Below are 13,716 nucleotides of genomic sequence, written 5' to 3'. Positions count from 1 at the left end.
CATCTTAAAAAACTGATATGGGCTTCCTCTCTATGCAGGTCCACTCACGACTAATGGCTTGAAAGAACGAGTGCTTAAAATATACTTTAAAACCATTTATTTTGACCTCCCTGTGCTGAAAGCGCAAGAAAGGTTCCAGTGACGTAATATAACCAAAAGTCACGCACGCAAAGCAGCGAGCCTTGACTACCCAGCGCTGCCGAAGCACCAGAAAGTCCTATCAGCTGCGTAACTTTGGGTGCTACTTTGGGTGTAGTTGTCCACAACAAAGAGATACTGATATTGCACCTTCCTTTCCAAAAAAAGATCAAAATTTAAAAAGAATGTAAAAAATTGCGGAATGAGCCGGAAGTGTAAAGGCGCTTCCTTCCTATTCAAAGCGTCTAACCTTGTACAACCTTGCTAATCCCTGCAAAACCGTAATTACCTTAGTTTTTTGCTTATATAACTGGATTCAAACAATTGGTTAAACACTGACCCTTTTTAGGCCGTAGCGTTGAAGGCCATACTCAGCGACAAGGTGGTTTAGGCGGCCGTCAGTCGGCGTTGGTGGTGTAAGTGAACGAGTGGATGTGGAAACTCCAGTGAAACAATTGACCATATTATACTCGAATGTAATGGTATCCATCCGGAAGTTGATGCAGGCGCAGTAACTGTTCGTGATGCTCTGGGGTTTAGAGATACCAGTGGCCGGGTGAATAAACCGGCGGTGGAAACTAGCAAAAAACGACTGGAAGATTGGTGGCTTAAAAGCAGAGAAGTGACATAATGTTAGTAATGTAGGAACAAAAATTTAATAAATAGAATGATGGTTTAGGTAACCATTCTAAATCAATAATTAAGATATATGGAGAAAAATGAGCATGATAGCTACTGCTACCACCCCGTTTCAAAGGGGACGCTCCAATATTCCATCCATCCATCCAACACTCAAGACCGACGCGTTGGCAGGCGGTAGCTGCCAGCTGACACGGCCGAGCACTAACTGGACGTGTACGGCTGTCTGACATGTTGGCCCACAGGGACCTCTCGTTTCATATGGGATGGGGATGTCAGGATCAACCTGCCATTACCGTTGCATTCACGTACCCCTAGGCCACACAAGCATTACCATACGGCTTGGTTACAGCGGCGCTTTATATGCGGGGTGGTATTCTACACTATAGCGCCATACCTTTAAATGCGGAGCTTACGTGTCCCTCATAATTTATTTTCTTGGCGTATTACCCAAGCATCCAAGTTTTCCGGCATTTCGCGAAAGTATATTGGCCGGCTGGCGAAGCTGTAAGGCGACATACATTGAACGTGTGATCGTACTGAAGTGTTGAAAGCAGCCGGACGATTGCTTGAGGAGCAAATGTCATACCTTATACAACTGTTTTATGGACGTATGCTTCAGAAAAGTCATAGATCTAATAAGTTTGTATAAATTTACTCGGGACGACGCAGAAAAAAACGCTTACTACACTTTGTTCGGGCTACCGGGCACCACATGTGGATGCAGGGTGAATTTAAGAATGCTTTGCTTTGTTCGCTGTAATTAGACTTATGCACGTGTCATATTAGCCGGTATTACTTCTCCGTCGAACTTAATGCTTATCTTTTTTGTTGTTAACTGCCTCTGGCCTGGTATTTTCGTCGTCGCTAGCAAAACCTCGAAGACGTAGTATACGTAGACGCTGCCTTTATTCACGATCCTCCACCTAGGTTAATAATTTTCGGGGTCCCACAAGCAAAATTTGAAATCTTGGCACGACTAACAATGCTGAATGCCGTCAAAGCCTGAAACTCTTCAGCCACGGGAAAAACAGCAGTTGAAATTGATATAGCCTGAATCAGAGCCACAACCAAATCGTGGTACTTCAAGTACGAAATATACAAATATATCGGAGGAAGAATGTCCTACATCACTCGGTAAAGCTCCTCGAATTCACTTCATTGAATAATTCAGAGAAATGGATCTGCGTTGAGTGCCAGCACCAGTGTCGTCGCGAGAAATATTTTTCAGGTGGTGCTATACCCCAGCGGTAAAGAAATAGAAAACAGATGGGAGATGCAGAGGGGCAGATGCAGCAGTCAGAAAATTTCGGGGGTTGTTCTGACAACAAAACACTCTCTGACTATGACTATGGCTAACACACGCGAGGAATCAAGGCAGCGAGACAGCCAACCCTATGCTCGAGTTGAAGTCGACCGAGCTGTTGACATCGCCTACTACCTGGAAGCCTTTGGAGAGCCCTTCACCTGATTACATTACACACTACAAGATGTTAGGAGAAAAACATACTCATGACCACATAGCTCACTGTCAAGAGAGAAAGAGGTGGTGTGGAGAAAACTCTGAAATGAGACATTCTGCTGCACGTTTCTCGTTTCAGAATTTTTTAATTGAGTAACTAGCGCAATCTGTCGCTCCTTGTGGGCGACAATGAAATATTATCACTAAATCATATAATTTGGGATAGGTAGGCCATCTACCCCAAAGAAAACTTATGGGGGATCTTGAAATGAAGTAAAGGCTAGCGATGACCTGGACGTCCAAACCTGAGTTGTGCCATTGGCCTGTTTTGCCCGGGTCCTTAATCACCTCTAAAACATGTGCTGAAGACATATGCCCTGCCACACCTTTATTTTCACATTATAGCCGTACAGGACTTCGTCATGGCTGGCTAGCGCGTCAAATATGAAATGATTATCTGGAATTTTTACGCAGCCGCTTTCATTATCGTCCTAACCTCTGCCATAAAAAAGAGCAGCGGACCTGACTGTGGTTCGATGAAGACGTGTCATGGTCCGAAGAGGAAACGCTGCAGCTAGTGGTGACATTTTTCCACCTGCCTGTTTGCCTGCGCTCGGCAGCACTTGCGTGGAGAGCCAACAATGCATTAAAGAGTGATTCACAGATCTATAGGCCTACCAGACGAGGCCTAGTTGTCATTGTTGTATGCAATGATGTCACTATCTAAATCTGCGTCCAGAAACAGACACAGAAAATTGTTTACATAAATAATGTGTTATTAAATATTTATTGCCCATGTATGAGTTATCTTCGACCAAATATCATGCTTCGTGGAGTTATAAGAAACGAGCAGTACGCAAAACACAAATATGGTGTCTACACCTCTAGGCACGTGTCCACTGCAGCGCTGGTCGCCACCGGGTAGACTTTACATATCCACTGCCGCCTGCACGCATTCCCCGCGCGGAGTTTTGATAGAGAAAATAATTTCCCTTTTTGATACAGATTACAGCGACAGTTTTCGCCGCCAATTGTTTATACAAGCGGTCCCTCCACAGAAGTAGAAATGCTATGATCACCCAATTAAGCACCTTCCTTTTCATTTCCCTTATTGCTTGTCCAGGCGATTCTCCTCCCTCAGCCTCGATGAAGGTAGCCCCCCCCCCCCACCAAGCGTTACGTTTCGTGGGAGCTGCTACATGGTTTTCTCCTTTCACATGAAAGCGTTATATGAAAATCAGTCACCCAGGACGCTTGCATTTACGATATCGCTTGACCATTCAGGCACGTTCATACAGCTTGGTTAAAGTTGAGCTTCATATGTGGGCTGGTAGCCTTTGCTATATGATATCCTTAAAGGCGGAACTTAACTGTCCTCCTTAATACTTTTTTCTTAAATATTATATTCCACCTTCCAGTGCCTCTTTTTAATTTAACTTGCTAAGAGAAAAAAAAAACGTATCTAGGGATAAGATAAAAAGAGAAGACAAAGAGGTAAACGCGGTCTAAAGAAATTACCTTCATGCTATATTTTAAAACGACATTAGTGCCACAAACTCCTGCTCAACGCTGCCTTGCGCCCATCAACGCCGACTTATTACGACGTCTCAAGAAGAAATGACGCAATGAAATTTGCAATAGCTCATTAATCGGTACAGCACATTTGCAACATGTCTGGAAACCACTTTGACCTTTAGATCCCAATTAAGTACTCTATTCCCATACATTAGGAAACGTTCTTATCGTTTCTTTAAAACGCGGCATTACAACTATTTTTGTACTGTGAAAGCCATGCATCCGAGAACTTTACACGAGAGCGCTCGTGTAAGATAGAAGTAGGCAGGTGACATGGCCGGGCATTGACCGGTCGTCGTAGCATGATGCGGCACTTCCTTAAATTATTGTTGGGTATAGAGTGTATATAAACATTATGCACACCATAGAATCATGCTTATTATACTATTTTGCATCCTCAGAAGTAAGCGATAGGAATGTATCTGCCAAATCTAGAGATGCTAGTATAAATAATTTTTAATCAAAGGTCCAGTGCAGATGAGTCAGCGACACAAATTGAAAAAAAAAAGAAGAGGCCACTCAGAAAGGCAGGGCTGAATATAACTAAACCTTACTAAGCTGTATTGTATTTATCAGCAATAAGAATAATAAACAAAGTACTTTGCCCGTCATATAACCCAATGACCTGAAGCCACAACGGGGCATAATGGGTTTTGCCATTGTACGTTACCTGTACCAACTGTTCGCGAAGGTATGCAACCCGCAGTGTATTTAGGCAATCATTTCAGGGTAGACGATGGAGCTTCTTCTTAGAATGATAGGTAGCACTAATACAGTAAGATTTTATGAGAACACATTGTATTTACAACTAAGAAAGAGCGAATTTTCTCTCGACAGGAGAACATACATTGAAACGTGGGCCTGCAACTCCCCGAAAATCGACTTCGCACAATAAAAGTGAGTAGGCGCACTATGAATACAATGACAAATTCGTCCTATATTAAAGGCGAAAAAAAATGCAGTTTATCTTCTTGTATGGGAACTTAGCTAAAATTAATATTTAGCACGCCCGGCAGGATTGGAGTGGTTTTTCTCTTCTGTTCATAATCGCCATTCTTCTGAAAGTTAGTTTAGTATTGCAGTATTGTGTTGGGACTTTTTTGCATATAAGCGCTAGGCTGTCATGTGCAACAAACCGGTTAGAAATCTAATTTAGGTATAGGACTATATATTTAACTATACAAATTGCTCAGAAAGCTTGATTCCTTGAAATTGTTCAAGTTAAAGATAACGGTATTTTGAGATTGTTCCTCAAAAGAAAACTTCAGGCGAAGAGCAATCTGTTCATCTAAAAAGGCTGTACGTGTTTTGTTTCGTGGTTTGATTATTGTCCTGAGCATCATACGCGACTTTACAGAACATCGCCTCTGCAAGCATCACATAGGGGCTCATGAGGTTTTTGTAAGTACAAATATATGCTTATAGTGCACATGTCAAAGGCGAAGACTGCCTAAACTCGTGTCATTAAACGAGCCTGGCGTGAGCCTGATTGCCATCTTTTATCATGTCTCAGTGGTTCGTTAATTCGTCAACTCAAGCACATTGCTATAATTTTCAGCTTGTTGTATTCAAGAGCGCGTTAAAAGGTTCCTTTATTTCCCGAGCCGCGCACATCTCTGGCCTCTCGTTAATTGTAAATTTAAATGACTTGGGCTGCAGCGAAATTTCGAAATTTTATGTTCTTCCGTGGGCCATGGATTCTGTGATAATAAAAAAAGTTCTGAATAAATGGACGTAAGGACAATAAAGATGAGTAAATATTATACTCTCTATTGTTCTTCATTGAGCCACAAAGTTAGCATAGGATTCAGCAGTTAAAATGCAGGCGCACTCTGAAGATGCTATTTTTTCTCATCGTCCTTATGCCACTGCCCTCAGGCCTGAAAGGTCTGCTCGTGAAACGCTGGTACAAACATAAAAATAGCTATTGTATTTTAGAGTTCAAATACCTAAAAGACTTCTTTAGGTGTGTTTTGTTCTTTATAAATCTGTGTAAATGTAAATTACAGATTGAAGAAGGTATGACATTGAACCAGCAGGCTATATTCTTGGGCAACGTGAGATAAAGTATCCAGTCAGACGAAATGTTGCATCTGTTCGAATTGCAGGAGCACAGAATTGGGGACTTGATGTTTGGTGACGAATACTATTGAATAGGGACATTATGTTAGATATCGACGGTATATGGCGATAGACTTGCAAGTAAACCTTATCCAGCTTTCAAGATCGTGCCATTGTTTTTACGAGTTAGTAGGTATAGGAGATAAATATTACTGTCTGACTGAGATGTAAAATCATAAGATATGTACTGAGTAATATTTCATGTACGATTCTCCAGCTGAAAACCACACTGTGCAATCGCAGTGTAAGGAAAAGGGTAGCAAAATGCAGTAATTTTGTGTATATCTATCCTGTCTGGTCTCGATTGTTTCCATGAACGGAATTTTATTATGTTGAGAGACTACGAGGCCTTATTATAGAGCGTAAACTTGCGACTTGAGGTGCAACTTCTGATTTCGATTCACTCGGTCGGAATGACTGTCAGCTAAATAACTGTTAGCTAACTAACTAAATGTTCCACTAATTAATTAAAGAAAAACATTCAGGTTGAGATTCCCTACTGCTCTGTCGTACCTTGTTAAGATTAGTCTTCTAAAACGACATTATGATCAGAAAAATTGGCAGTGACCGTGATGCCTACCTTGCACCTCCCACATACATTTCCCGTAGAAGAGACCATAGCCGTAAAACACGCGAAATTGCATGTCGCACATCTGCATTTAAATCAGCTTATTTCCCACGCACAATAAGTGACGCACAAGAAGTTCCTCCCAAACGCAGTAGTTTCATTAGATGACAACCGCTTTCCAGCCGCTCTTAAAAACCATCTCCGGGGACTAACTGATGCATCACTGTACCATGCACCATACGCCATTGACTGCTCTCTTTATCAACAGGAAGCGTTTGCATGCTACGTTTTCGCTTTATATACGTTACATTTTTCCGCTCTATAAGCAGCGAAATCCAGCCCTTTCTTTTTACTTTTATCGTAAAAGAAAGCATGCTATTCGAACCCGTAACTGTAAGGTATGCTTGTCGCAGAAATGCGGACTACTACCGTTAATACGAAAAAAATGTAGTTCTGTACATAACGAAGGATTAGCTAAAACATTCTGTTAGACATTTAATGGCGGTGTCATCTATTCGGATGAGAGAAAGAGATTCCCACGGGAAGAATACCGCGCCAGATGTAAGGAATACGATCGTTCTGCCTTCCTTATGTTCAAAAGAAGATATTTTGTCGAATTTGTTGCTTGTCGTGTCATGAACCGATTTCAGTCTAGCGATATGGAGCAATCTCACAATTGCATGATTCGGCAATTAGAGGCAGGTGGTAAGGGAAGCTTGTGTGGTTAAAACTTCATAGCTGCTGGGGAGGGTTGGGGCGTATTGCATAATGCAATAGACATATTAGCGCCTGCCGCGTATAAGACGCGACCTAAATCCACATTAATGGTGTTTTAATTATAGAGTTTTTTCTGATAGGCAGTGCGTATATGCAATGTGTAACCATAGCAAAGTTGAGTAAGGCATTTATTTTTGTTTTTGGGTTCACACCCTCTAATTAGTATGCGTAAATGCGGGAGTCTATGCAGCGCAAACTTTACTTGTTTATTATGTTACTCAATGAAACAGAATCTATCAGGAAATCTATTAAATAATTAGGCATGCAAGTTGCAGTTGAATTGACTACATCTATTACATATAAAATCAAGTCAAATAAAGCAACAAGGTAGGACTTAACACAGTATATGTGGGCTGTGTGCAGTGTCTAACCAACAAAGCTAGGGCGACCATACTATGCTCTACACGCAATGCCTAATTATAGGCGTCTCAGCTTAAACATTGAATTATTCATCAATACCACTCTTGACAATGGCAGTAGAAAATAAGCGTCATGCCAAGTTTCCTGATCCTGAAACAGTGCAATTGGCATTGACTTGCGAACCGTCTAAAAGACTAGTTTCTAACCCACTAGCCAGCTGCGGAGGAAATTTAGGATCTCTTTATTACTTATGCAAGAAGAATGGAGCCCATCAATTGAACACCGACAACTCAAACAAAAGTGCAGTTATCAAAAAAGTTTTATTGTAAGGTCCAAATATTAGTGGACTTAATAATTCTGCGTAGAACAAATTTCTGTTCAAAACGAAATTATAGGCAAGTACGAGCCACAGGCTTGACAGCCACCGCTGTAGTTCATTTCAAAGACTACGGTTAGTGAAAACAGGAGTCATGGGTTCGCATGCTAATTGCAACCCGACGCTATTCATGGAAGTCCCCATGGTTGGTTGGTTGGTTGGTTGGTTCACAGGAAGGGAAAGGCGCAGTATCTGTCACACTTGCTCTGTGGACACCTGAACCGCGCCGTAAGGGAAGGGATATGCCTTGAAAATTGATGCGAGCAATATCTTCTTTGGTCGAAGGAATATGCTATAAAAACAAGTAACTGCAATCACATTCGTTAATCCTTTCCTTCGAAGCGTTTGCGCTCACTTCAATCTGAATACGCAGTCTTTCTGCTGTATTTCTTCAGCAAATATTTTTCGCCTATGCACATTACACAAAGAAGGAAAGTTTTCATAAAAAGCGCGAAAGGTGTTTCGTACATGTAGTTAACAAAAGTCACAAATTTCTTTATTGATTCCTCTGCTCCTGGTATATACGCACGAGTGGGTATTGGCCTGGTTAAGTTGTTCATTGTGTTCAATTTTTATGCGAGCCCAGACCGTCACACCTTTCCTTATAGTCAGTAGATACAAGCCTTCGTCTTGCCACAGTTCAAAAGCATTTCCCCCGAGTGATATCACTTACTTCCTTTATTGCAGAAACAAAGATTGGTCTAGTAGAGGCTGAAGTATATTTCGTCATTGACACCGTCATAGCTACGTTTTTTGCTTTCGAAAAGACAAAAATTATGGAATACCTGGCTATACTCGTGAATGCTGTGAGTGTGCATTCATTTTGTCTGGAATCACATAACTGATTTAAGAAAACTTCATTTTTGTTTCTAAAAGACGTTTTTATCTGTGTCTCACATACCTCGTTTTTACCGCGCTGTGCGCAACGAAAACATTTAGTAACACAAACCTTCCTAAATACATGCATCAATGTAAAAACGAAACCGAAATAATGAATGAAGATGTAGAATGTAAAGGATATCACCTCTGGATATGTATCAGCCCTCCTGCAGAACGACGATGCTGCTGTGACCGTAATGTTATCGTTGCACAAATGCTACACAACCAACGTAAAAGAGGGTTTTCTGGAACCATCTTGCTACCCTCCTAAGTATAAGCGGTCGCCGCAGAGTACCTGAGTTCATTTGCAACATTTTGCGCGACAAAAACCTAAAACACGAACCTCAATATTGTTATATTGTTTAAATGCTCGGCTTGCAAAACGTTTGAGAATCTGCTTTTCGTCTAAAGCTCAGGAAAGTATATAACAGTTGCATCGTACCTGTACTCACCTATGGGGCTGAAACGTAGAGGCTAACCAAAAAAGTTCTACTTAAGTTGAGGACACCCCAGAGGGCTATGGAACGAAAAATGGTAGGGGTAACATTAAGAGATAGGAAGCATGCAGAGTGGGTCAGAGAAATAACTCAGGTTACCGACATTGTAGTGGAAATTAAGAAGAAGAAATAGGCATGGGCAGGACATGTAGTTCGAAGAGAGGATAACCGATGGTCGCTTAGGGTAACAAACTGGATTTCAAGGAAAGGAAAGCGTAGCAGGGGGCGGCAGAAAGTTAGGTGAGCGGACGAGGTTAAGAAGTTCGCAGGGGTCAAGTGGATGCAGCTAGCACAGAACCGGGTTAAGTGGAGAAATATGGGAGAGGCCTTCGCCTTGCAGTGGGTAAAGTCAGGCTGATGAAGGTGATGATGACATCAATTCATTTATATTCATCTGTTTCGGTTTATATCGGTGCTAATACGAGACGAAAAAGAGGAAACGACGCTGGATGCCCTCATTCCTTCGTCTCGTGTTAGCGCTGTTTTTAGCCACAAGATCTTGCACCAACCGACTTAGCTTTCCACCCTGTGAATTCCTTTATTTCGCATACACTGAAATGCAGAGGCACCGCAGAAGGCCGCTGATTTCAAATATAGATATAGAACTTAAAAAGAATAAACATACAGTCACGCAAGATAAATATAATAAAACAGGTAAATGTGCAATAAGAAGAAAGAGCAGGAATAACCTTGCAATAGAGAGTGAACACACGAAACGTAAAAACATGAGAATTATAATCAAAAGACAGCAGCGGAAGAACCCTACGATTATTTCACTTAAAATGTTGAAAACAATTGCCACAGAACGAGTAGCTTGTTATAGACTCTATGTTTGGTGCAAAGGCTTCCCTGTTTTGGATGTTTTTTGCGAGACTGAATAAAAATATCTTACTGCGGCTGCGAGCAAGAGAAACATTGTGTCCGTGATAGAAACTTCAAGAGCGACAGCTACACCGTGAAAACCTTTGATCCCATGCAAAGGCTGTCAGTGAAAAAAATGAGTAAACTAGTGTGTTGGTGCTCAGAGTTCTGTATAAAAAAAAAACATAATCACGACCATACTCAACAGATGGGCAACTCCCATCTCTCTAAGAATATAATGGCCAAACTTTACCCGAAATTTGTATTGTATGTGGAATTTAAAATATGAATGTATATCCCCGAGGCGTTCTATGTAATATACTGGCGTATTTGGTAGATATTTAGAACCTGTATACGAAGCGCAATATTTAAAGCAATAACAGAAATACTTAACCGTCATGAATAATGTTGTAATCGTGCCCCGCGATTCTTCAGTGATAGGGATGCGGGGGGGGGGGGGGGTGACAGAGCCTGGGGCGGTGGTAAATCAGGGATTAAGGTTTAGTTCGCAGTTAATATCTAGACAAGCAATATAGCATGAACTGATTTTATTTGGGACTTTCAAGCGTCTTCTTACTTCTACCATAGTGCAGTACTCTTCGTCAATTCATATGCCCTGGTAGCGTTGGTAGCGTGCTTTAACTGCATATACTCGCAATTTATAACATAAATCATTGGTACCTCTGACCTCCATTCTCCTTCACAACTTTATTTCAATGAAAATTTGGCACATTGATAAGTCGAATTCCGTCCAGAAGTACTTACTGCAAACTTGCATTTTGCTCAGACACTTGTCACCTTCAAAGCAAATACAATATATAAATGTCTAGTTTGTTTCCTTTGCTTCTCCCATATAGGACAAGGAAAACAAAAAGGGGGACGCTTAAGCTTCGCAGTAAGAGCAGACGTAAAGCGCCTTTGACGCCCCAGTTTTATTGCGCGATTTTTAAGAACTCTTTGCTGCTCAAGTAATTTCAGGTTTAAAATAATATTACTGTAACATGAGCAGATATTCTAAACACAGGCTAGTAAGTCGCACGCACCACAAAGCATTCACTAGGTGCCCCTCTCATACGACCGCTATCAACAACGCTTCAACTTGTCCCCCGAGCTGCTTACCAAGTTTAGAGCCCTCTGTGGCGCTTAGAGAAGTTTCGTTTGTCAAAGTCATACTCGTAGGAGTTCGCGTTTTTTTTATGTTTTCTTCAATGTGCTTTGGTATCTGTTAAAGCCTGGCTATAAATAAAAAAAACACTTCGTTGCCTATGTGCTGTACACTCATCGGGGACCTGGGTTCGAGCCCCAAAGGCCACAAATTTATTTTATTTAATATATTTCATACCTTTATTTTAAACAGGAGGTGTTTCAAACTCCAGCACGAACTCATGTGCTTCTGATGTCATAACCCTAACGACCAATCTTGATTTTTCCTCACAAATATAATCGACGCGCTTGTGTCGACAACTAGTACTACTAATATTACTATGTTGACGGCTTTTCGACCAGACGAGCTGTATGTGCTAGGCGTAATAAATTGTGCACATCTGGTAGCATCTCTCTCGTTAAAAAAAAAAAAAAAAAACTACAATCGCACAATACTACTGATTCGGTCACATTTAATGCATGTTGGTGAATGGGCAATCCGCCCGAAATCATGTGATAACCTTATGTTTGGATTTTACATTGAGAGTTAAGAAACGGGCTAGAATCTGCTTCATTCATAGACCTGTGTTTGCTTTGGTATAAAGCTTCATGGTTTTAACCCTTCGTTACATTTCAGGGCAATCTTAGGTTCGCGACAATTAGGTCACCGAGGGTACGAGTGCGAATAGCTGGAATCAAGATCAATAGCAAGGTAAAATAAACATTTTTATTTTTTTTCGCATGCCTAATCTTTTATCGTTACTTTTATCGGTCGTTGTTTGGTGAATATGAATATGCGCTGCGTGCTAGCTACCCAAAAGAAGGCATGTTTTCTTTCGCATGCTGTGGTAATTTGAAATTGTATATGTATCCTCCTCGAGCGGAAAAAAACACGGCAATTACATAATATATAGGACAAAGGAACAAATGACCCTGAGCGTTTCTTTAAATTTTCAACTATTTTGTGGTTTAAGTTTGTATATATTTCTACCTATTGTCTGTGAGCGGCTTAATACCAAAAGTGGTGTCAAATTGCTTACTTGTATATAGTAGAGGCTCATTCTGGCTCTCTTAGGTTTTTGTTTTTGTTTTTCAGAAAGATCAGGAGCCGTATTTCAAGCACGTCGAGGGATATCCGCAGTACAATGAACACGTTCTTTACCTTGAGACACTGACAGCCTTTAACAACTACGTGCAGAATGAAACTTATTTTGAGAAATCAGATATTGTTTTTCTTATGACAGGGTATGTAGGAAGTCTCACTTCCTAAATTGCTACCTTCATTGCACTCGCCAATAAGCGTTATATTACCTACATATTTATTGAGGATTCCAATTCGAATCCTCAAATTGAACCCCATTTATAAGAAAGTTATATTACCGGTGTCGAAACAGGCCTATTTGAATACGACCGTGACAAGACACGCCAAACCTCCGAAAGACACACCTGGGAGTCCTCGTCGCCCCAAAAGGGGAAGAAGGATCCAGTCAAAAGGGAAAAAAAGAAACGCAGATTGTCTTTTTTTAGCGCTAAGATTGTGGTTCACAAAACATTCATGTCCACTGGAGAGCAATCAAGGCAGTATATAGATGGCTGTGCTCGACTGAGTGAGAGAAAGGACCCTCCGAGCGCGATAGGTGATCGTCGATACCTGGAACTTGCAGCACGGCAGTGCTCTCAGCCGCACATCTCTGCGTGTACGGAAGTTATCTAAGCATAACTTTGCGACGCAGCCCTAGCCCCCTTGTAGTCTTGACCTGGCTCCGGCATAATTCTTCCTGTTCCCAAGCATCAGAGCGTGCTGAAATGAGTTTGTTTTGGCAGCATTGAAGCCGATATCACTAATGGTGCAAGCGAAGTTCCACCCAACACCTTCCAGGATGCGCACAGTGCATGGCACAGTCGCTGGCTAAAAATGATGTAGATGCCAAAGGGGATTACTTCAAAGAAATCTCGTCCTTTGCACACGTATCTAGAATTGCTTTTTTATCGATAAACTTCCATTACTTTCCTGACCCGCCCTATAGCGTTTGCTTATCAGCTCAATTATTCCTAGGTTCCCAAGCTACAGGCGACATCACGCGGATTGCTGCCTCTTTGTTGGCAAAAAAATTGATATAAGTTTTGCTTTATTTTGTTTTGTAATCTATTAATCGCTGAAACTCTTTAGTTTTGCTAGATAAGCAGTAGTTATTGGGCTAAATGCTGCAAATCACAGCATTACATGGCTCAAAACAGCTGTACAAGGCTGTGGAAAGATAAAATAGAAGAAATACAATACAACACAAAATATCAAGTATACACTGCTGTGAAATGTTTT

At 41.2% G+C, this 13,716-nt stretch overlaps 1 protein-coding gene across 2 annotated transcripts in view; it reads left to right on the top strand.

The window, feature by feature from the left end:
* LOC146173966 (A disintegrin and metalloproteinase with thrombospondin motifs like) overlaps nt 1-13,716 on the top strand; it is a 45,437-nt gene that overhangs the window by 20,201 nt on the left and 11,520 nt on the right. For both annotated transcript variants that reach the window (XM_084583590.1, XM_084583591.1), the window contains exons 5-8: nt 4,652-4,711; nt 8,704-8,822; nt 12,034-12,108; nt 12,493-12,641. In XM_084583590.1, coding sequence (XP_084439716.1) covers nt 4,652-4,711; nt 8,704-8,822; nt 12,034-12,108; nt 12,493-12,641 — 403 coding nt within the window. The remainder of the gene's footprint in view (nt 1-4,651; nt 4,712-8,703; nt 8,823-12,033; nt 12,109-12,492; nt 12,642-13,716) is intronic.

Source organism: Amblyomma maculatum, chromosome 11, assembly GCF_055883805.1.
Source record: "Amblyomma maculatum isolate TAMU_Amacu chromosome 11, ASM5588380v1, whole genome shotgun sequence".
In the NCBI taxonomy this organism is placed as follows: Eukaryota; Metazoa; Arthropoda; class Arachnida; order Ixodida; family Ixodidae; genus Amblyomma; species Amblyomma maculatum.
Note: the sequence above shows the minus strand (reverse complement) of the source record. Positions and strands in the feature narration are given on the sequence as shown.